The sequence below is a fragment of the Bidens hawaiensis genome, unplaced genomic scaffold (genome assembly GCF_021521415.1).
Source record: "Bidens hawaiensis isolate Kalapana, Puna unplaced genomic scaffold, B.hawaiensis_p1.1 tig00002507_1, whole genome shotgun sequence".
In the NCBI taxonomy this organism is placed as follows: domain Eukaryota; kingdom Viridiplantae; phylum Streptophyta; class Magnoliopsida; order Asterales; family Asteraceae; genus Bidens; species Bidens hawaiensis.
The window spans coordinates 749,688-772,440 of record NW_027491137.1 but is presented as its reverse complement, the minus strand read 5'-3'; the positions used below and the strand labels follow the sequence as shown (position 1 = coordinate 772,440).

Below are 22,753 nucleotides of genomic sequence, written 5' to 3'. Positions count from 1 at the left end.
GTGAATATGGTGGTGAACTTTTTAGCGCAAATCTGTGAAACACTCAACAGATTGTGATCCACCTTTTCACAATAATTAACCTTTTCAAACGTTATTCTATCGTTTGAAACTTCCCCTTCTTTTGTAATCATTCCTCCTTGATTACCAGCAAACGCCACATAACCCCCTTGAATATCTTTAATGTTGTTCAGAAGGTCTAGGTTGCCGGTTATATGCCGAGAACATCCGCTATCCAATATCCATTTTTGACTTGATGACCTCGATGTACCCTACACAAACAAGTAAAATGATTAGTCCAAAAAGGCAGCCCAAGCCTCAGTCTTGGACTCTCCCTTTGAAACTTTTGGAGAACTTAATAATTTAACACACGGATTCGGTACTTGAGAATAAGTGGCAGTTTTCTTAGTTTTCTTCTTAAGATAACCATCATGGATTCTTTCCGAATCTGTGTTTGAACAGATGGGTTGAGCACGATCAAGACATGTGTTCAATACATTAAGTACATCAACCCGAATTACTTTCCTCGGATTGATGTTTGAATACATTATCATAGAATCATCAACTTGATTTTCCTTTGTGTTTGAAAAAGATTTAGTCTTGCAAATTGAATAATCTTTGATATTGACGATCTTTGCTTTGCATCGTCTTGAAACGTGACCCGGTTCACCACACTTGAAACACAGTCGAGAGTCTAAACTTTGTTGTGATGATGTACCGGTCAGTTGTGATATCAAAGTTTTAAGATCATCAGATTTAGGTGTCTCAAAAGTGGCCTTCTTCGATGACTCATGTTTTAAACCCTTCTTCGTTTTGTAAAATTCAAGATTTGTCAAATTCGATGAATTTTCCAAACCTGATGATTTTATGAATTTTATAGGTTTGAAAAAATTTGTTTTTGGTTTTGAACATTACTGGTTTTTGATTGAAAGAATTTCTTCTCAAGTTCAGTCATTTTAGTAGTTTCATCTTGAAATACACTTTCAATCAATTCTGGTTTAAGAAGATTCAATAGAACTTCTTTGTCTGAGAACAATTTTAAGAGACCTTTTAATTTAAATACTTTTCCAGTTGAAGTTTTCAGTGGAGGATTAATGAATCGCATTAATTCCTCATCAGACACTGAAAGCTTGTCTGTGGAAGTTACATTAACATGTTCCTTTGGAATTACTTTAGGAATATCCTTAGGAACACGTGAATTGTTTGAAGAAACACTTGAGGATTTTGCATCATAAACAGCTTTTTCAAAATCTTCTGGTTCACACAGAATGTGATTGTCAATTGGAATGTCCTTATTTTTAACAATCACATCTGTTTCAGTTAGCTCCTTGATTGAGCTGTCCATTTCATTTTTGGTAAACACCTTTTTGCTTTCAATATTAACTGGTTCACGAGTTGGTTCAAATGGATCAACATTTTCAGGTTTATCAGTAGGCATATTTAAAGAATTTTCTGCCTTAGGAATGCTACTGTAATCCTGATTAAATGGAGGAGGAATTTCGACGTATCCCAAACCTGCTTTTCCATTCTTTTTATATGAATGATTAACCTCGATTATTTCATTCAACAGAAAAGAAGAATCTCTGAATTTACTAAGTTTATGATTTAATTCCATTTTTTCTTGTTCGAGATTGGAAATGCAAGTTCGAAGACGAAAAATCTCCTTTAAATGTTGATCCACTTCAATAATTTTACAATGAACCTTTGCTTTAAGATCATGATTACTATCTGATAATTTCTGAATTTTCAGATTAGCTTGCTCAAGAAATTTTGTCTTTTGCTTATAGCATTCCTTGATAGTAAAGTAATCATTAGTAAATGTATTGTTTTGAGTTAATGCTGTTTCAAGTTTGGCTTTTAACACAGCACACTCAGAATAATCCACCATTATTGATGCAGGTTCATTTACATTAATTTGAGGTGTAGGACCTACCTCATCAATCTTAGCCATGCAGGCATAAGATTCAGTTTTCTCAAGAGTTGATTCTGGTTGAGATGACAGAGATTGATCACTGTCAGTCTCTGAGTCAGATGAATCACTACTCTCCAATACATTATCGCTACTGGCATCCTCAAAATTCTTCACAGGCTCAACGATAGCAACGTTTGCCTGGTTTCCCAATAAACGCTGAGACCAATCAACTCCGTCATTTACCAATAAAGCTTGAGTAACGGGAGATTTGTCTTGATCACCAGAGCCAGCAATGTTACTTTTATCTCCTCCAGATGAAGACTTTGTAGAAGAACGGTCAGAATTGCATGAACCAGAATAATCTTTCCTCAGCTTGTCACACTCTTTGGCAAAGTGGCCAAATTCACTGCAATTATAACTCTTGACTTTTAACTTATCAAACCCAACCCTTTTGTTCAACGTGGGAAGATCTTTTCCCGTTCGTTACATGAATCTTTTAACCTTTCGAACAATCATGGCCATGTTCCACTTCAAATCCATAAGCTCAAGATCATCTGGGTCGATTTGATCGTAGTCCTCATCTGTGAGATCGCTCGTAGCAATCTTACTTCCCACCAGTTGTTCATATGAAGTCATGAATGCACATACAAAAGCAAACTGTTGGTCAGCTTCTTGTAAATTAACCTTGGGTAAGCTTGATGTATGAACATTTGAGTTGCCAGTTGCACCACTTGCCATGAAACATACATTATGGGGACTGTTTACGTTAGGATCCTCTTGGGATTGAGCAAAGAATGCATTAATAGGCACTGAGCTTGTCGCATTATTTGCTGGTAATGCACCACCATAAAGTAACGGGTTTTGAGTTGACGACTGCTGATTTTGATTTTCTTTCAAAGTAGATTGACATTTAAGATCGAATTCCCTTTCTTCGATCTTGTTAATGAATTGTACTGCAGTCAGTTTAGGTTTCTGAAAGAATCCGTTCTCTTTAAGCACAAACAGGAAAGTCGAATAGTCTGTAGGTAAAGCATTCTTCAAAGTATCAATCTTGTCTTGTTCTGTTGGCTCAAGATCAACAGAAGACATCTCAACAATCAAGTGGCTGAAACGGTTAATCATTTCTTCTACAGTTTCATTTTTCATCAGAATAAAGTTTCTGAATTGGAATTTCACTAAAATCTTCTTGCTTTCGAGAGTATTGCCCAAACTTCTCGTTTTCAAGGTAGTAAACAGTGAAGCACAGACTTTGATCGTACTATATTGATGAAAAATATGTTCCGGTAAAGCCATAGTGAGTGTAGAATATGCTTTCATCTCACTTTCAAAGTCCTTCAACTCATGTGTCTCATACTCTTTAAAAGGTTTCGGAGTCCAACTCGTGTTGTCATTACCGATCAGTGGTGCAGCAAAAACATCATCAATAAAACGAACACTGCTAGGATGCACGGATCCCAGATGCTTCAACAGCTTGGGACATTTATTATGACTGCCTATCTCGTTATCCATCGTCAGCATCTGTTGCAATAAGACGTTCTGTGACGCTAACGCATAATAAGATGAATTCTGAGCAGCCATGATAAACCAACTGATAACCTTCAGGGATTACAAAGTTTATTGTTCACACGAATGAACCAGTAACGAATGAACAGTAACGAATGGGTTTTAACGAATGGGATATTCGTTAAAAGTTGATTACTTTAGTGAATGTCTAAGATATTCGTTAACGAATGAAAGTTAACGAATATGGCTTAACGAATCAGGCTTAACGAAGAAGGTTGAACGAATAAGGTTTGATCTTAGCAAATAAGGTGACGAATGAGATTGAAATTGTAATGAATGAGCAGTTAGGTCTTAGCGAATGAGTGTAACGAATCAATCTTCATCCTAACGAATAAGTCTTCAACGATTCAAACTTCCAATTTCAACTTCAAACTCGTCCGAATCTTACTGAAACTACTTAAAACTTATATCAAAACAATCCAATACCAAATCCGAACCAATCGAGCCATGTCCGAAGTCACAAACATTCTTCAATCAGGTTCAATTTAACGAATAAACCAGTCTCTGGTTTTGAACTTCAATTAACTCACAAAATCAATCAATTCATATTCGAAATTGATCAATTGATTACGGTTTTAACTCGATTATGTATCGAAGATCAGCTCCAAAGCTCTGATACCACTTGAAAGTCCTTGTATGAGCACGGAAAGGATATAGAACTTATGATTCCGACGATACATGATGTTTAGGTATATGATTAAAGTTGATATACGTTATCATCGATATGAATGATATGAGAGAATCAATTGACAGACTAACGAGAGAGGATTAATAAAACAAACTAAAAACTTGCATTAATGAATAATTTACAGACTATATATAGGGGATGACCACATTCGTTAACTTAACAGTTAACGAATGTGTCATTCGTTACATTAAACCATACGAATGAACTCTTCATTCGTTAATACATTTAACATATAACGAATAACCCTCATTCGTTATCTCATTCGTTAATCTGGGTTAACGAATGAGCTTACAGATTAGACGAATGTGTTACATTCGTTACGGGGTAACGAATGTAACATTACATTAGAGCGAATGGCCCATTTAGCCATATTTACATTAAGATTCCTATACTTTAAACTAATTACATTAATGCCCTGATAAAGACTGAGACGTACAAAACGTGTCTCAACAATAATACATGTTGTCCCCAAAACCTTCAAAAATAAAAAAATGTTGTAATTTACTCACCTTAAGAGTTAGCCAATGAAAGAAGATAATAAAATAGAAGAAACTGACTCAAGCGAGTTGACCAAACCGAACTTGAGGATGCCCTAAAATTCAAATAAATATTACAAGGTTATAATCAGATCAAAACAAACAAGAATCAATAACAAAATCTAAGTTTAAACATAAAATTAAAGAAAATAAACTTTACCGAGTGTTCGATTCGTAGTCGGTCCAAGTGTTGTTATGAGATCGAATTATAGTCCAACATGTTCAAAACTTGATTACAAACATAAAACATTGAAAAGTCAGAAGCTAATTGGGGTCAATTCATAGTGTAATTGAAAAGGCAATTTCATTTCTACCATAAACCCTAAATTAAAATTGATTAAATTGAACATGATATCCCCCAAATCCATTGAAATTGGTTGAGGGCTTTTGTTCTAGGGTTTATAAATAACAATAAAAATCAAAACTTACCTGACAATTGAATGTAGAACTAGTTGATTGTGATTAAAAAGACCCGTTTGACTTTGAAAAGTCAAAACTTGAAGAACACTTGAAATCATGTAAGTGAGAGAGAATTGGAAGTTGTGTAGCAGAAAAAAACAACATACTACCTATGTTTATATAGGAATCGGATTTAGGCTCAATGGTTATCAACACATCACTAAACTTTGTTTAAAACTCAAAAATGATTAGGATACACACTTTAATTGGATAATAATTATCTTAAGTTTGATGATAAAATTCGGAGATTAACGATAGAATATGCTAGGGAGTATTCTAGAACCAAATATTTGAACATTAGATAAGATTATGATGAAGATTAAGAGATAAACAAGTCAAAAACGAGCTGAAATACGAACAAGTATGCACATACCTGCTGCAGCCTCTTGGCCGCGCCACGTGGCAAACCAAGGGTCCCCTCGTCACGCTACGCGGCAAGGTGGTTTCCACCAACTTTCCATTTTTGACAATATTGGCCCTTGTACTTTCCGGAATCGCGTTTTAAGCTTAATTTAAGTGTTTTAACACGTTTCAATAACCAAATGATAAAATGAATAAAAAACCATAAAATACTAATAAACGTTAGACTTTATTGACAATAAAGATCCGAATGCAAACCCAGGTCGGGTAAACAAATCTAAATACATAAACCGAAAATGACAAATATCACACAGTTCGCCTTCGGTTCGACGCCCCGGATCACTTTACCATATGTTCAACGCTTTCGATTTGGTTCAACACTTAGAGTCAGCTCGTGTTCTGTTCAACGCTCTGTGTCTAAGTGCGTTCAGTTTGACGCTCTGGGTCAATTCGCGTTTCATTGACGCTCCAGGTTAGTTCACGTTTAGTTCAACGTTCTAGGTCAGTTGGCGTTCGGCTCTACGTCTCGGGTCTGTTCGGGTCAACTCTCCGCGTCAAAGCACACTCGGTTCAACGATGCGGTTCAGTTCGCGTTTGGTTTGACGCTCTGGGTCAGTTTGGTTCAACGTTCCAGGTCAATTCATGTTCGATTCGACGTTCTGGGTCAGTTCGAGTTTGGTTCGACGTTACGAGTCAGTTCGCGTCGGGTTCAACACTCTGCATCAAAGCGTACTCGATTCGACGTTGCTGGTCAATTCGCGTTCAAGGTTAGTTTGCTTCGGTTCTGCGCTCCAGGTCACTTCGCGTTCGGTTCCACGCTCCGGGTCAGTTCGCGTTCGGGTCCACGCTCCGGTCAGTTCGCGTTCGGTTCGACGCTCCGGGTCAATTCGCGTTCGGTTCAACGATCCGCGTCAAAGCTCGTTCGTCTCAACTGCTGTCCCGAATGCGACCCATGCCGTCGACGCGAACACGACCTGAACACGTTACCAACCTTCGTCTCAAACGCGATCCGGATCACCGACCCATACTCAACCCGGAACATCAGCCTGAACACGACCAATTCCTTCTAATTTCAATTCCTATTAAAATGTTCAAAAATTCCAAATCCGATCTCTTTCCAAAATTTCAATTCTAATTTCATTTTGTGAAAATAACACACAGTAAGTTAAAATAACACTCCTTTAAAAAAATAAAAAAAAATTCCAAAAAGAAGTTTGGATCCAGCGGATGATACCCAGCTCCGGCCGACATCACTTGTTCGTCTTCGTCTTTGCCTCTCAGCTCCTGTGTACCTGCGCCTCCGCTGACGCCTTGTGGTACAATAACCCCAATACAATTCATTCTTTATCTCTCTGGTTTCATGCAATTGAGTCTTCTTTTATATCTAGTATTTACTATACACTATAACCCAACAAAACAAGATTATTTCATTTTTTATCGTTATGCACGCTAGGTGTTTGATAAAATGTCTCAAAGACTACATTCATGGAACTTGTAATAACCATTTTGTTGCACATTTACACAACACACAGTTGTTAATAGTATTTGTTATTAAGCTTCATTTGATTGATATGGATGGTTTTCTCAACAACTTTAAATAATCAATTTCTATCTTATTTAATATCCAAAGTCATAACTTGTAGATAGTCACAAGGGATTTGTATCCAAGAATTTATTGACTAATAAGATTCGTGCTAAAAGCCGATAAAATGATTGAAGTCGGGCAGTTTGGTTAGCGTGATAAGTGTTGCATCTGATGTCTTCTGGATTGATGGAATTAGTATTAGCATCATGTTGCATTATGTTTCTTTTGTTAGGTTTTTGCATGAAACTTATCAAATTGTGGAGCCTATTCGCTCACTATATAATATATAACTTACTCTTTGATCGCTTATTTTACTTGTTGACTTTGACAGAGTTAAAAGAATGTCGGTCCGAATGGTTGCCAGGAGATTGGGGAGCAAGTTATTACCCCGGTTCACTCCTGCTGCTACACTGCACTCACATGCTACTAGCTTCGGTATGTCAATCTTACTAACCTTGCTTTCATCTTTCCTTTTTACAATACCTAAGCCCCGCTGCATATGTTCTTTTTCATATAGGTGTGTTACTTTCAGTGATTTAGTTAAATCAAATTTTGCATATAATATGTATGCTTATTAAAATTGCAATTAAGCATAGTATATTAGGTTAGACAGCATGACCCTTCTCATTACTCAAATTATATGCCCTCTAAAACTGAAAACTACTTTATCTTGCTGGAATTCTGATATATAGAATGTGCGATGTACACTAATTTTCTTCTCACGAGAAACATTTTAGATAGTGTGGCTGTAATCTTACAAGTTTCTTAAAGAATTTCTTTTGGTTGCCTTTGAATGGTAGTTGGTTTGGCCACCGTATTAAACAATAATTCTGCAAGAAGTGCTAGCTTTTTAAGTAGACCAATAATAGCACACATAATCCTCAAGCTCATAAGCTTATCATACATGTAGCAGAAGGTAATCATTGTCTACCTTATTTTAAGAATACTTGAAACAGTAAACCACTACAGAATATAATCGTCAATCATGTAGTTCTGAAAGAGTAAAATGGGCACTTGAATTATGCTAGGATCATAAAACAAATGAAATATCTTTGCACCATCTTTATGAAAAAATGACCTCATATTGACTTTATAATGATACCACAGGATTTAAACAAGTAAATGAGGAAGAAAAAAGCCAATTGGTCGGTAATGTCTTCACCAAGGTTGCATCAAACTATGACATCATGAATGATTTGATGAGCGGTGGATTGCATAGGTTATGGAAAGATAGGTAAAGTTCAAAACTTAATTTCTTTTCCTACCCATCACACGTCTACTATCATTTTCATCAATTCTCACTCTTTTTCCAGATTGGTTTCAAAACTGAGCCCGTTTCCTGGGATGAAGCATCTTGATGTAGCTGGCGGGACAGGTCAGTATTTTTTCATTTTCTAAAGTAGAAACTTTCTTTCAAAGAATCTGATGTTTATTAAACTTCACAGGTGATGTTGCTTTCAGGATTCTGGAAACTATTAATAGTAACCGCAGAGGCATGGAAGATACACTTGAAAATGATTTGCAGGCAGAAACTCAGATTTATGTTTGTGATATTAATCCAAACATGTTAGACGTTGGTAAAAAGCGAGCCTTAGAAAGAGGTAAGTGTTGATAATCGGTTAAAATACACACACACACACACACACATATATATATATATACATGTGTGTGTGCATATATGTTGGATCAGGTTCATTTCAGAACTTCCAAATAACTTAAGAACTTTAAGAACACTTAAGAACCAATCATACTTTTTATTTATTTTATATATTTAATACTATTTGAGGGTGGTTTTGTCATTTATTATATGTACTCGTAGCATGATTACATATATTGATATATTGATATATATAAATTGGTTGTTACACATATATCTAATTTGGTTATTAAACATATGTAAACTTGTGATTATATATCTGTAATTACAAAATTACATACAATAAATGCCAAATTTACCTTCAAATAATATTAAATTAGATGTAATAAATGACAAAGCTACCCTCAACTACTGTAGGGCTTGGAGATCTGGGGTCCCTTGTATGGGTGGAGGGTGATGCAGAAAAGCTTACTTTTAAGGACGATTCAATGGACGGTTACACTATTGCTTTTGGTATTAGGAATGTTACACACATCGAAAAAGTTCTTGCTGAAGCATACAGGTACTTCTGTACCCTGATAAATTTTATATATTAAGCTTTTATTTAATTATTTGTCATATGACGGTAAAATCTACATGATAAGCATGGTGTATTAATAATTAAAAAATATTCTATGTTAATAGTATGTTTTTCAATCAGGGTACTCAAAAAGGGAGGGAGATTCCTTTGCCTTGAACTCAGCCATGTAGACACTCCAGTTTTCAAGCAGCTGTAAGTACTTACAAACTTAGAGACGTCAGATATATTGTTATACTTATAGTCAACATTTAACTTATGAGCGTCAAACAAATTGCATTTACAGTTTTTTACATCCTTTTGTTTTTCTTCAAGCAAAAGAACTAATAAGTTGAATAAACCTTCAAAGGGTTGGTATTGTGGTAAGCGTCCGAGTCCCTTTAGCAGAAATCTCAAAAACCAAGTTTTGAATCCAGCTTTTACATGAGTTTACCGGTAACAGGTTCTTACTGTTAGAAAAAAAAACACCTTTAAAAGTATTATCAAATCAAAACTAAAAAAAGTTATATATTTAAAAAAAACACTTTGAATTTTCAAAGTCAAAACCGGGCTCCGTTTCCAAAGGGGAAATTTATTAATTCTATTCTTTTAACACCCTCTTATTGTTTTGTCTTGTTTTGTTTTGTTTTGTTTTTGTTTATTCAACAGGTACGATTACTACTCATTCTCGGTCATTCCAGTTGTAGGAGAGCTTGTTGCGGGAGATCGTGATTCTTATCAGTATTTGGTGGAGAGTGTTAGGCGCTTTCCTCCTCAGGTATGCATTTGGTTGAAGTGTTGAACCGCAAGCACTGTCCTTTTTTAATAAACAATTATTTTGTTAGTTATGATTGGAAAAATATTAATGCGATAGTAACGAAAATCTTTGAATAAAATGATTCATTTCAGACAGTTTAAGCACTTTCCATTAAAGTTTAAACACCGACTTTCGTAGACTTTCAACCCGCTTGGCCCACTTTAAGTTTTGCTTTCTGGTTGGTGCTTTTTACAGGAGGTTTTTGCTTCGATGATTGCGGATGCTGGGTTTCAAAAGGTCGAGTATGAAAATCTTGTGGGAGGAGTTGTTGCAATCCATTCCGGGTTGAAAATTTGAACTGTTTACATGTCGGGATTACAAGAGAAGTTCATAAATGGAGTCTAGGATGATATTAACTACAGGATGCATGATGGTTAGTTTATTTTGTTTTTGTGTTCTCTTGGTCTTTTTAACCTGTCTTCAGTTTTAGTTTTGTAGTTTAATAAATATTTAGGTTTGAAAGGAAATCTAAACCGATACAAAAAATCTAGATTAATGTAGTTTACCTATTTTACCCTTTATTAATAATCTTTAGTTGACTACTTTTTTGGTATGTTAAAATATGCGAATTTAAGCAATTTAGTTGAATTAGCCCCTGCTTCCCATGGTGTTAATTTCTCTATTTGATGACCCGTGTGTGCAATTTGTTCTATATGATTGTTGAATGCTTTACTACGCTAAGAACCCTACATCCAGTTTTCACCAGAAGGGTGATTCGTTGAAAACTTTAACTACGGTAATTATATGCTACTCACTGATCACTTGGGCCCTTTTACTAAACAAACCTGTAAACATTTCAACTAATCGTTATATAACCATAACAACACTCATTTTATGCAACGCATTGGGTTTTAGCAATCTCTCCATGCTAGAAACAAGTTTTACCTATAATTGCTCATCTCATAATCTCATTTCGAATTGCAATCCTTTTTTTAACCCACACTTCACATTACTCATGTAAATTAACTCAAATTACACCTACTCTTGGTGAACATATATGTTACTCGACGTCTCAACCTGGATCTCATGCAACATGATGCAACTCATAATCATACACATTACTACAACCAACCCATGGGTAAATTTGCTCCTGTTTATTACGAGGGAAAACACTATACAGTAGTAACCAAGTTTTAAGTTTGTACCAATTAAGTCACTCATATTTTATTTTGTCTCAATTAGGTCACTCAACTTTCAGTTTGTCTCAATTGGGTAACTTAAATTTCAATGTGTTGTAAAACGAGAGGGACGACTACTATATTATCATAAGTGATGCATTTACTGATAAAAAATAAAAAAATTTGGCTTTAATGACGTTTAAGTTATTTATAAACACATAATATGAAGGTATAAAAAATAATATTAAAACATTTATTGAAAGTTGAGTGACCTAATTGAGACATATTGAAAGTTGAGTGACTTAATTAAGACAAAATTGAAAGTTAAGTGACATAATTGAAGCAAAATAAAATATGAGTAACTTAATTGGAACAAACTTGAAACTTGATTACCATTCTATAAAGTTGCCCATTTCATAACTCAATTGTCCATTTGGTGATTACACTCACCATAACTTGGCCATTTCAAGTTGTATGTATAACACTTAAATACCCTTCACTTGAACCTAATTTTCTATCTATAATACCATTAGATAGGATGTTACACACCATTGGTTTATTGGCAAGAATAAAGACAACTGAATCCAAACTCAATGGGCAAACCCAAAACATATGAATATGGATTTAATTTTAAAAATTCTAACAAGTATGAGATTAGATGACACATGATCCGATTACTCAAAAACTATACCCATTTACCCAAGTATGAGATTAGGTGATGATCTGATTAATACCGTAAAATATACTCGTTTAACTAGTTAAGAAATAGTAAATTACATAAGAGAAAACAAAAAATAAATCTCAAGGTCATCGATATCCTCTAAGAGCACCCACAACAAGCTCCAGAACCCGAGGTCCGGACAGAAGTGGCAGCGGGAGGACATGGAGCTAGCAGACTTCAACGATGTGCGGTTTTGTTCAGCCGGACTAAGAGCGAACACCATTCCAAATGCTACCTCACCTTTATTACAAAAAATAATAATAATAATAATAATAATAATAATAATAATAATAATAATAATAATAATAAAAAAAACATTCCTAAGGCTCCTTGTTCAAAAAATAGTTAAATACAAAATCAATAAATAATTAAATATAAAATTAAGAAAATCCTATAAATACACACTTCAACCTGCTTCAAACATTTATAATTTTTTCCGGTAAGTTTTTAATTTTTAATTTTTAAATATAATATACTTTTTTTAATGCTTTACTTATAATTTTAAATTTCTATTTATTGGATTAAATATAAGTTAATTGTAGGGGTAGGAGTGAGCAAGATAAGGTCGGACCCTTGAAACCCGGTTATCCAACTTGTAAAACCTTTAATTAGACCCAAATATATAATAAGAGTCGAGTTAAGAGTATTTAAATTTCACCTTAAAGGGTAAAAGGGTTTCAAGGGTCTGACCCTTTTTCAAACCTTGACCAGTTTACTAGTTTCTAGATAGATATACATCGGATTCGCGATTAATCTAAAATTTAGGAGAGGTTTGTATTTCATATATAATTCATCAGAAGTTTTAAAATTAAAATAAAGGGTCATACTACTGATTGGAAACATATATATAGGAATCAGTGAATTGTTCTCTACATGTAATTTGTGAATGTGAAAGATATTTATATCAGTTTAAATGGTTGATAAACTTTCAAAGCTAGACTTTACTATAATATTAAATGAAAGTATAATTGTTCTAAGATTCATATATTAAAGTCATATATGCAACTAGTAAATGCAGAAAAGAAGACGTGATTACTGTCTTAAAGGGTAAAGGGTTGGACCCTTGAAACCCTTATTTATACACGGCCCTTTTATTGTTTATAGGGTAGGGTATCGGGTCCATGTTTTTTCTTAAAAAGGTAAAGAGTCCGGGTAAGATATTAGGTAAAAGGGTAAGGCTTACCTTTGAACAGTCCTATGTAGGGGTAAGTAACGATGTGGTGGTTTTGTGTTATAGGAAAAGGTAGGATATTGTTTTTTATAAACGCGTTGAATCTAATGCGGAGTTGATATAGCATTTTGTGGAGGATCAACATTTTGAGTGGTCTTAAGTCCGAGGGGCTAAAACGTAATTCAACCATTTTAGTTATAAAATATTTTTTAAAAGTGAAACCTAATATGAGTTGAGGCGAATAAAACCCTCCGCCGACCGCTAAACCCATCACCGCCGCCGACCGCTCGCTGTGATCTGATGTCATCCAGACCGGAGCTGCAGGCACCACCTGAGATATTCTACGACGAAGTTGAAGCAAGAAAGTATACCTCTTCTTCTCGTATCGTAGCAATTCAGGTATACATATCTAATTATATATCATTTCTTATCATCATCATGTAATTTTATTTTAGTTTAATTAAAAATCTCAGGCAGAGCTTTCAGAGAGAGCAATAGAGCTTCTTGCTTTGCCTGATGATGGAGTCCCTAGGTTGCTTCTTGACATTGGTATGAAATTATTATTATTTTTTTAAGTTTGTTTGTTATTGTTATTCTTGTATAATACGGATTGGATTGGCAGGCTGTGGTTCTGGCCTTAGTGGTGAAACAATATCTGAACATGGACATCACTGGATCGGTCTGGATATATCGCCCTCCATGCTAGGTATTATTATTATTATTATTGTTGTTGTTGTTGTTGTTGTTGTGCAAACTCATGTATTTACTTCATTCAGATGTTGCTTTGGAGCGCGAGACTGATGGTGATCTTATACTTGCTGACATGGGTCAGGGCCTAGGATTGCGTCCCGGAGCCATGATGGACGGTGCCATTAGCATCTCCGCTGTGCAGGTTTATATATATTCATATTCTTTTTATTAATCAATTCTGTATGTTTTCAAAGTTAAAATAATTATTCTAACAGTTTTAATAATATTATTATGTAGTGGTTGTGCAATGCTGATAAATCTTGTCACCAGCCACACTTGAGATTGAAGTATGTATAATCCGTTTCATTATTCTCATGGTAATCATGGTTTCCTTCATCGTGGATACGTCATGTGTTTACTGCAGGGCTTTCTTTGATTCACTCTATAGATGCTTGGGTCGGGGAGCTAGAGCCGTTTTTCAACTCTATCCTGAAAATATTGCACAACGAGAGCTTATTTATCGTTTTGCTATGCGTGCTGGATTTGCTGGTGGTATGGTCATCGACTACCCCCACAGGTATTGCTTGCTTGCTTCAGTTTTAGGATAATAATTTTATTAATTAATACATAATCAATATTTATGATTCCATAATCGTTGCAACAGCTCAAAGAAAAGAAAAGAGTACCTTGTTCTTACTTGTGGGAAACCTTCTGAGAGTACTGCAACACCAAGTGCTAAAGGTGAAGATGGTAACAGTATCTCAGATGATGACAGTAGTGGCGATGAGGAGAACCAAACTGTAAGTTGTAATATAATTCATCTTTGGAGATTGATATGTATCAAAAAAGTTTAAACTCAGTTGCTTTGCTCATATTTTTCAATTACTTGTGCAGGTGAGTATTTCAGATAAGAACAGGCCACGAAAAAAGCAAAAAATAACGAAGAAAGGTAAGACGAGATCGTGGGTGTTACAGAAAAAGGAGAAGATGAGGAGTAAAGGGAATGTTGTGCCTCCGGACACAAAGTATACCGCTCGCAAGCGCAAGGCCCGTTTCTGATCACAAAGTATACATGTGTGTGCGTCTGTTTTGTTGTCTCATTGAGAGGGTGATGTTGGACAATATATTGAGATTTTTGAGGTTTTGTAATTTAACACTTTCTGCATTTAGGGTTTCCGTTTTGGTATGAAAAGTGTACTGTTTTTTTACCCAAGCTTGATAACTCGAAGAGTATTCATACATATGTGGCCGTTTGGTTTCTATCTATTGATAAAGTATTTAGTGGCTTGTATTTGTGTTCATTTATGTGTGGGTTTGGAGGTAAGGCAGAATGAGTAACCTAGATGCACCGTTGTAGTGAGGTAGACGTGCCTTATTAATTTAAGAATGCATAATCAAACTCATCGTAATAACGAATCACCCCTCGAAAGGAGGATACATCTTATTAATGAGTTGACTTACTATTGCAATCACCGGTAGGGGAGGACTTGTTACAAAAACAAGCTACATGTAAAATACCGATGTTGACACATTGCTGTAATCAATGGTGAATGCCATTCTCCTTTAAATCTGTACCATTTTGGCTCCAAGGATGGAGATTACATCGTATGGTTCATTTTCTCGTTTGATACGTTTATATTGTGATCTATAACGTAGGCGCATCACCAAACTCGTAATAAGGAATAACATGAACTTCAAGAAGAGATTTAGATTGATGCTAAGCAAATTGGTATCTATGTATGTCTTTATTCAACAATTGTCATGAGACAACAGTACCAAGAGCCCTTCCTAGCTAAACTACATGTTCAAACCACCACACACTTTTAACAAATAGGTTCGCCAATTTACAAGCACAGCCCGCTATTCTGCGTTCTATGTACCACCATTGTTCAAACATGATCTATACAACATGCCGACTGGCACTTCAAGACTTTTGTGAATTCCTATGAAACCCATGTTTCAAATTAATCTTTGTTCCATTTTCACTTTCAGAATCAACACGTTCAGCGGCGGGCTATGAACCTGTCCCCTGAAGTTCTGCAAGTAACAAAAGTCAACACAAAAGTCAAAGCACTGAAATCAGTTTCAAAACATGCGTTTTAAACCCACAGAAGAAATAAGGAACGCACCTTCGCCATATAATTGTTCAAAGCGCGCAACAATATGTTTCCCATAAGTATATTTCTTCAAAGAATTGAGATGAATCTTTATTCGACCAAGTAACACTTCCCTCTCATCAGCCGTACACGTTTGAAGAACCTTTTGAATAACATAATTTGCAAATTGGTCTTTCACCATTGCCTGCAACCATCAAAAACATTAAAATCAATCCTGTGGTTCCACATATGAAAGATAAAAACAATGAATACATGCACAAGACAAAAAGATTACTCACCAATAAATTATCACTATTGTCACCTAGTCCAATGATTTCTTCGATCAAGATACCCTGTGCTGTAGAATCAGCATATTCCAAACACTTCTCGATTACATTTGATGCAAACTTATGCTGGCTTAGTTGTACAACATGGCCCGCCAACTTCAGTGCAATTTGGTTTCTTTCCTCGGGTTTTCCCCTCTTTAACACATGCTGCAAGTGACATGAGTACATAACCGTTCAAAACATCAGACACATTATGCAGAATAGGGCTGCTCAAAAAGCTCGACGCTTCACTTAAAACCGGCTCGTTTGTAAACAAGCAGAGCCTGAGCCAAGGCAGGCTCGGCTTGTTGGCTTGCTCGTATAGGTGGCTCATGTAAATTAAAGCCCAATTTTTAGCATATATAAACTACAGCCCAAATATTAATGCATATAAATTACAAATTTTGTAGTTTATGAATTATGCATTATGTGTAATTGTGTATGTTCACATATAAACATATATTTTTTTCTTTTTATATGTATCAATAACTGGAAAAATATAAAATAAATTTTTTTGAATAAAAGAGGTGGTTTGAGCTTTTAGCAAGCCAAGCCCGAGCTCAACATTTTAGCTCATTATGATAAACGAGCCGAGCCAGCTTGGCTCAGTTTGTAAACAAGCCGAGACCGAGCTCAGCCTTTAACGGCTCGGCTCATTTATGCCCTAATGCATAAGAATAACGAAAATATAGGTCAGGTTGGGTTGGTCCGCAAACACTTGGAAGCCCATTTTGTATTGAATAACATGCTAACTGTGATTGCCAAAACAATATCATTAGAATATTATTCTAAATAAAATAGACTTTAGACAACTTTCAACCTATTTGACCGTTCCCTTTTAGCATTTTTTTTATTTGACCCGTCTGAGATAACACAAACAATCCCAAACAACCCATTCACAAGTAAACAGGTCAAAATTTCACCATTAATAAATAGGAAACCGTCATCTATAACAAATCATAAAGATGATGAAAAACAAACCTGAGTTACATAATTGCCATACTGGTCCTGTGCCATAAACGGATTCCAATATCTCATCAACAATAAACTGGCTTTGTAATTCATCTGTAGAGCGTTCTAGAACCCTCTATTTACAACAAAAAAGTTGAATCAAACACATCCTCCTAAGTATCATAATTGAAAAAAATACAAAAACAAGAATAAAAAACAGCATTTACACCTGAATGACGCGACACCCGTACGGATGTGTTGAAAGAGCTGCAACTTGACCACGGAACGACAAGATTACAAATCTAATTCTCTCCATCGGAATACTCTCAATACACTTTTGTATCACGTGATTCCCATTTTGATCACGAACACACCTCAAAACATGCCCATCAAGCTCACTAATAAGCTTGATTTTTTGTTCAACCTCGATAACATCAAGGGCCTAACAGATGAAGGGTATTTTAGACAGCTCACTATAATAAAACATAAAACTAGCTATTTACCTTTTGGATGACTCGGCAGCCGTACATTTGCAGACTCAAAGGCAGTATTTGACCTTCAAGCTGACTTGCAAGCTCCCTCCTTTGCTCACTGGTTCCATGCTCAAAAAACTGTAAGCACGCAGAAGTTGAAGATGAACTATAGGAAAGAAATTGGCCAGATGAATTAGTGTGTGAAATTAGGAAATTATCCTTTACCTTTTGAATAACATAGTTACCGAAGACATCAGTGATTAAGCTTGAAGCATTTGGAAGAACTTCCTTAAATACAGATTCTTTATCCTCGGTGCTACAAATTTCTAACTTTTGTTGAATGAATCGACTTCCGTGTTGATCACCACTGCATTAATATTTACAAATATGGCATTATTCTTTGAAAAGAAGCAATACAAGGAGGTGCAATTTTGACCCGTTTACTTGCAAACATAACGCAAACGGGTCAAATGAAAAATATTGCTTTTTTTATCATACTTAACTCATTAATTATTTACAAAATTGAAATGGAAAAAAGATATTTTGGGTCGACCCATTCAGCCCACCAGTTTCGATATGAAATTAAAAAAACCGACCCGCTTTGATGACATGTTACCCAACCCACTAGGGTGTGCATTAAACTGACATAACCGATCAGTAACCAAAATTACCAAACCAAACAAAAACCAAAGGTTTGGATTAATATTTTCATAAAAAAACGAACTTTGCTGGTAGCTTCCGGCAAAAAACCGAACCGAGTTTATGAATTTTCATTATTAATTTTGAATTTTAGGTAATTCATAAGAATTTAATAAGTAGTGTAGGCCATATATTTAACAAAAAGATTTAGGTTGAAATTCATTATTTTGCGCCAAATAAAATTTCACCCAAATCTTTTAAGCCCAAATGGTAAAACCCAAAAAACTGAAACCAAACCAAACGGTTTTCAAAAACTAAAGTTTCAGTTTTAGGTCCGGTTTGAGCCCAAAACAACCCAAAGCGACCCATGCGCACCCTCTACAACCCGCCCATCTTGCCACCTCAGCAAAATACGCTTCAGATTATAACTCATTTACCACTCACCAGAATTCAACAATGTGACCAAATATATCAGATAACTCAAGCCGACGACCTTTACCAGATTTCAATTCTTCAAGAAAAGAATAAGATTTTGGATCTTTGAAAACCTGATTTCCACCATACGGCCTCATTACGTTTCGTTGAAAACCAACCGCGGCAATTGGGGATCCGGGCGCAGGTGAACTAGCATACGTTGTGTTCGGGAATTGTAGAATACCCATATTGGTTGGGCTTCCTAAATAATAAGGATTTGCAGTATCTATTATTCTAGGGTTTAAGTTACGATGACCTAAATTTCCTAAAGATTGCTGCTTTTGTAACTGGTCTTCTCCAAAATTAGAAAGTTCCAAACTTTCTGCAAATTGAGGTTGAATCAGTAACCCAGGATGCACGGGATGCCCATAAAACTTGTTCAGATGTTGACTTTGACCTTGACCTTGACCTTGACCGATATAGGGTGAAGGATGAATGTCCAAAGGCATTTGGATTGGGCCTGTATGGAGATACCCAGGTACGTATGGTGAATTAAACGCATACCCGCCAACGGTGTATTGTTGAGGAAAGTACATATTTGGGTAAATGTGATTCGCTGACATCATGAAAGCCGAACCAGACGCGTATGCCGGTGTCCGTTGTCCCTCGGATGAGTAATTTGAGGGAGTTAGAAGAAATTGATTCATCCCAATATAAGTTTGACTTTGTGAAACTATCTGAGGGTGTGGGATGTTGACTTGAAGCATACTTCTTTGTTGTCGGTCCTGTTGACTTTCTGTATTTGGGATACTAGATATGTTAACAGCAACCATTTCTTTTGTTATGCTTGAAACATTATCTTCTGATGAGTTGGAAATAACTATGGTTTCATGATTATGTGGAGAATCTTGCTTTGCCGATTCCTCATCATCGAGTTCTTCCTTATGAGTAGAAAGATTACTCTGAGTCAACCGGGTCGACTCATCAACCAATGTTAATATTGGATTATTTGCAGTAGTTGGTAGATTCCTTACAAGATGTTGGTTTTGATCTGAAATTAGGGGTGGAGGGAGTCTCGGATTCAAATTGACATGACTAGAATAATATTCAAAATAAGACGGGTCAGCACGAAGTTGCTCTTCAGGCTCGGTACCACTTGCAGCAATTTTATGTCTAGAAATGAGGTTTTCAATTGCTGCAAATGAACCTTCTATGTTTGGAGGCGCACTTCCGCTTCGATTTGGGCCCGAATTCCTCTGGTTTTCTTGAAAGTTTTGACCTTTTACCATTAATCCCATTTCCTCATATGTACCCTGTGATGCCCATTTTCCACTAGCTTCCGTGATTCTTATCGGGCTTTCGGTTGCCATTATAATTACAAGAATTGAAATTTCTGACTTTTTATGTCCAAATTGTCACATCTTTACCATTCTTCGGAAATTCAAGCAGCTTCAAAACACTGAAAAATTCAAAACAAGAACACATAACCCTAAATTAGCACGCATCTTTATAATCTATTTGAATTAATGTTTCATTAGCTTCACATACAAAGTTAACAATCTTTATCACTTCCTAGAGGATTCACATCAAGAAAACTAGAAACCCTTATCAAAACAAGCAAAAAGATGCAAACTTGATCAATCTAACTAATCTTTTTGATCAAAATAAACTCAAGATTCTCCAATTCAACAAATACCCATATGAAATCATGCAGTTTCTTGAAACCCATATGCTCATAAAACAAGTATACAACAGGTTACAAACTGAAATTCATGAAACCCTAGAAATGAAATAAGTTGAAGAAAGAGTGAAATCAAGAAGATTCCCACCTGGGTTTGGTGTGCAGATAGATAACAACAATCTTAAGTTTGAAAAAAAGAAAAACCCTAGATTCTTTAGGAAAGGTACTGCTGATGAAGAGGAGAAAAAGGGGTGTTGAAGATGAAAATGTGTGTGGGGTTTGGAAAGGACATAATAATAAGTAAAAGGTGCTAATTCCAATCTTTGGTTTTTTTGTATTTTGCGTCTAAAGAGTGGCAAACGACAAAAGGGTAACCTGCCAAACACATTTTCTGGTTTAAAAATAGGAAGGATGCATTAGATTAGATTAGATGCTGCAGTCAGCATAGAGCAGAGCAGAGCAGAGCAGAGCAGAGCAGACAATCATCAATACCTCCTTCAAAATAGTAACTCAAAAAGTAACAAACTGTTTTTTTCCTTGTTTATCTTTAGAGAAAATTTCCAAAATACCCCATTTTAGAGTAAGAATACTCAAAATAGCCCTTTTTTTTAAAAAATTTTTTAGAATTTAGACTTGGTAGACGCATTGGGAAAAGATAATAATATAGAGTAGCATGCCAAATTTTGAAAGAAACTGTGGTAGGAGACGAGATTTTGATAAATAATGAAGGGAAAGTCCAAATTTTTTGTAATCCTGGAGCAAAAGTTCAGATTTTTTCAAAACTTTTTTTTTTAAAAAAACCGTTTTGAGAGACTATAGTTTTATGTTTTCTACCTTTCCCGTCCATATTTTCAAATTCTTGGAAAAAGAGATTTTGAAATCTCGTCTTGAGAGACGAGATTCTACCACCACCACTACCGCCACCACCCACCACCACCATTCACCCCCACCGTCTACCACCCGACGGTAAAGATGAAGAAGGTGAAGGTGAAGGTGAAGGTGAAGAAGAAGATGAAGATGAAGAAGAATAATAAGAAGAAGAAGATGATGATGATGATGATAGAGAAGACAGTGGGGTGGAGGACGGTGGGTGGTGGCGGATGATGGTGGTGGTGGACGGTGGGTGGGGGGGTGGTTGGATAGTGGTGGTGGCGAACGGTGGGTGGTGGTGGTGGTAAAAGGCGAAAGGTGGGTGGTGGTGGTAGAATCTCGTCTCTCAAGACGAGATTTCAAAATCTTTTTTTTCAAGAATTTGAAAATATGGTCGGGAAAGATAGGAAACATAAAAAAACAGTCTTTCAAAACGGTTTTTTGAAAAAAAAAAGTTTTGAAAAGATCTGAACTTTTGCTTCAAGATTACAAAAAATTTGAACTTTTCCTTCATTATTTCTCCAAATTTCGTCTCCTACCACAGTTTCTTTCGAAATTTGGCCTGCTACCCCTATCTTTTCCCAATGCGTCTACCAAGTCCAAATTCTAAAAAATTTTAAGGAAAAAAGGGCTATTTTAGGGATTCTCTCTCTAAAAAAGACTATTTTAGGAATTTTCCCTTATCTGTAGGATATAAAAAGTGTCAACGAACCCTGACCCTAATTTGACTTTTTTTTTTCAAATGGTGTTTTGATTTCGTGATAAATTATTAGACACACTAATTATCAATACTTGGGTTAGAGCTTTAAGAAGAAATTTTAACTGTATATTATTTGTTTGATGCTTCAAATATTCGAACTCAGAATCACCGCAAGAGGGAATCCTCGAGGGAACCCTAATTTGACTTTTAAACTCGAAACCTAAAAACGCAATTTGGACATGTAATGAGGCAAGTGTTCAAGTGTGAAACCAAGTGTGAGATTAATTTTACAATCTTTTACATGTATAAAACAAAGTCTTACGATCAAGTATGTAACTAAGATTAATGATGTATGTGTGTATAGGAAAAAATATGCAAATAATATGGTTTTATAAAAGGAAAAGAATATATCTTGCGTAACTTCCGTATTACTTTTATTAATAAGTTATTTGCTATAGGTTAAGGATATCCTTTCTTCTCGCTATGTGTGCTTAATGTCTTTTCTTTTTTAGTCGTATATATTGTGATAAGAAAGCGTCCTTTTCAGTTCAATAGAACGTGGGTCTCCAAAACCTGGTGTCGTATGTTTAAATAATACTTAGGGTACATTGATTGGAAGCAAGGAACTTGTAATCAAGTCCTCTCAACTCCATATGTGAAAAAAAAATGCTACTATTCTATATTCAAGGGATTCATTTATCAACAAATTCAGTCATCCAATTAAGTTGGCAGCATCTTTCATTCACGCATTTCTATTTCCTTTTCAGAAATAAAAGAAATGCATTCATATCAAAAGATTATCATGATCTCAAAGTGTTAGGCTACATTCAATA

The 22,753-nt window shown here is 35.5% G+C and overlaps 2 protein-coding genes and 1 pseudogene across 3 annotated transcripts; 2 read left to right on the top strand and 1 right to left on the bottom strand.

Moving 5' to 3' along the window:
• Positions 1–7,436: 7,436 nt before the first annotated feature.
• LOC143619732 (2-methoxy-6-polyprenyl-1,4-benzoquinol methylase, mitochondrial-like) lies at positions 7,437–10,467 on the top strand. The gene is made up of 8 exons (XM_077091591.1): positions 7,437–7,535; positions 8,208–8,334; positions 8,414–8,475; positions 8,546–8,701; positions 9,115–9,259; positions 9,398–9,469; positions 9,923–10,031; positions 10,266–10,467. Exons 1-8 carry the CDS (start codon positions 7,442–7,444, stop codon positions 10,365–10,367), a joined length of 867 nt encoding a protein of 288 aa, XP_076947706.1. The 5' UTR covers positions 7,437–7,441; the 3' UTR covers positions 10,368–10,467.
• A 2,913-nt stretch (positions 10,468–13,380) lies between these two features.
• Positions 13,381–14,829, top strand: LOC143619731 (18S rRNA (guanine-N(7))-methyltransferase RID2-like). The gene is made up of 8 exons (XM_077091590.1): positions 13,381–13,479; positions 13,554–13,629; positions 13,703–13,786; positions 13,857–13,972; positions 14,068–14,117; positions 14,195–14,347; positions 14,435–14,570; positions 14,665–14,829. The coding sequence occupies exons 1-8, from the start codon at positions 13,381–13,383 to the stop codon at positions 14,827–14,829; spliced, it is 879 nt and encodes a 292-aa protein (XP_076947705.1).
• Positions 14,830–15,524: 695 nt separating this feature from the next.
• Positions 15,525–20,086, bottom strand: LOC143619814 (pumilio homolog 6, chloroplastic-like; annotated as a pseudogene). Its single transcript, XR_013151237.1, has 8 exons — positions 18,700–20,086; positions 17,842–17,983; positions 17,647–17,754; positions 17,373–17,585; positions 17,174–17,279; positions 16,166–16,360; positions 15,900–16,071; positions 15,525–15,807 (listed from the first exon to the last, which is right to left on the bottom strand). The product of XR_013151237.1 is annotated as a pumilio homolog 6, chloroplastic-like (transcript).
• Between the last annotated feature and the right edge of the window lie 2,667 nt (positions 20,087–22,753).

Excerpts from the sequence above, each read along its gene's own strand:
- LOC143619732 (XM_077091591.1), top strand. The coding sequence starts at position 7,442 with ATGTCGGTCCGAATGGTTGCCAGGAGATTGGGGAGCAAGTTATTACCC. Across the intron at positions 7,536-8,207 it reads CTCACATGCTACTAGCTTCG|GATTTAAACAAGTAAATGAG; the intron begins GTATGTCAATCT and ends ATGATACCACAG. Across the intron at positions 8,335-8,413 it reads CATAGGTTATGGAAAGATAG|ATTGGTTTCAAAACTGAGCC; the intron begins GTAAAGTTCAAA and ends CTCTTTTTCCAG.
- LOC143619731 (XM_077091590.1), top strand. The coding sequence starts at position 13,381 with ATGTCATCCAGACCGGAGCTGCAGGCACCACCTGAGATATTCTACGAC. Across the intron at positions 13,480-13,553 it reads CTCGTATCGTAGCAATTCAG|GCAGAGCTTTCAGAGAGAGC; the intron begins GTATACATATCT and ends TAAAAATCTCAG. Across the intron at positions 14,348-14,434 it reads GTCATCGACTACCCCCACAG|CTCAAAGAAAAGAAAAGAGT; the intron begins GTATTGCTTGCT and ends TCGTTGCAACAG.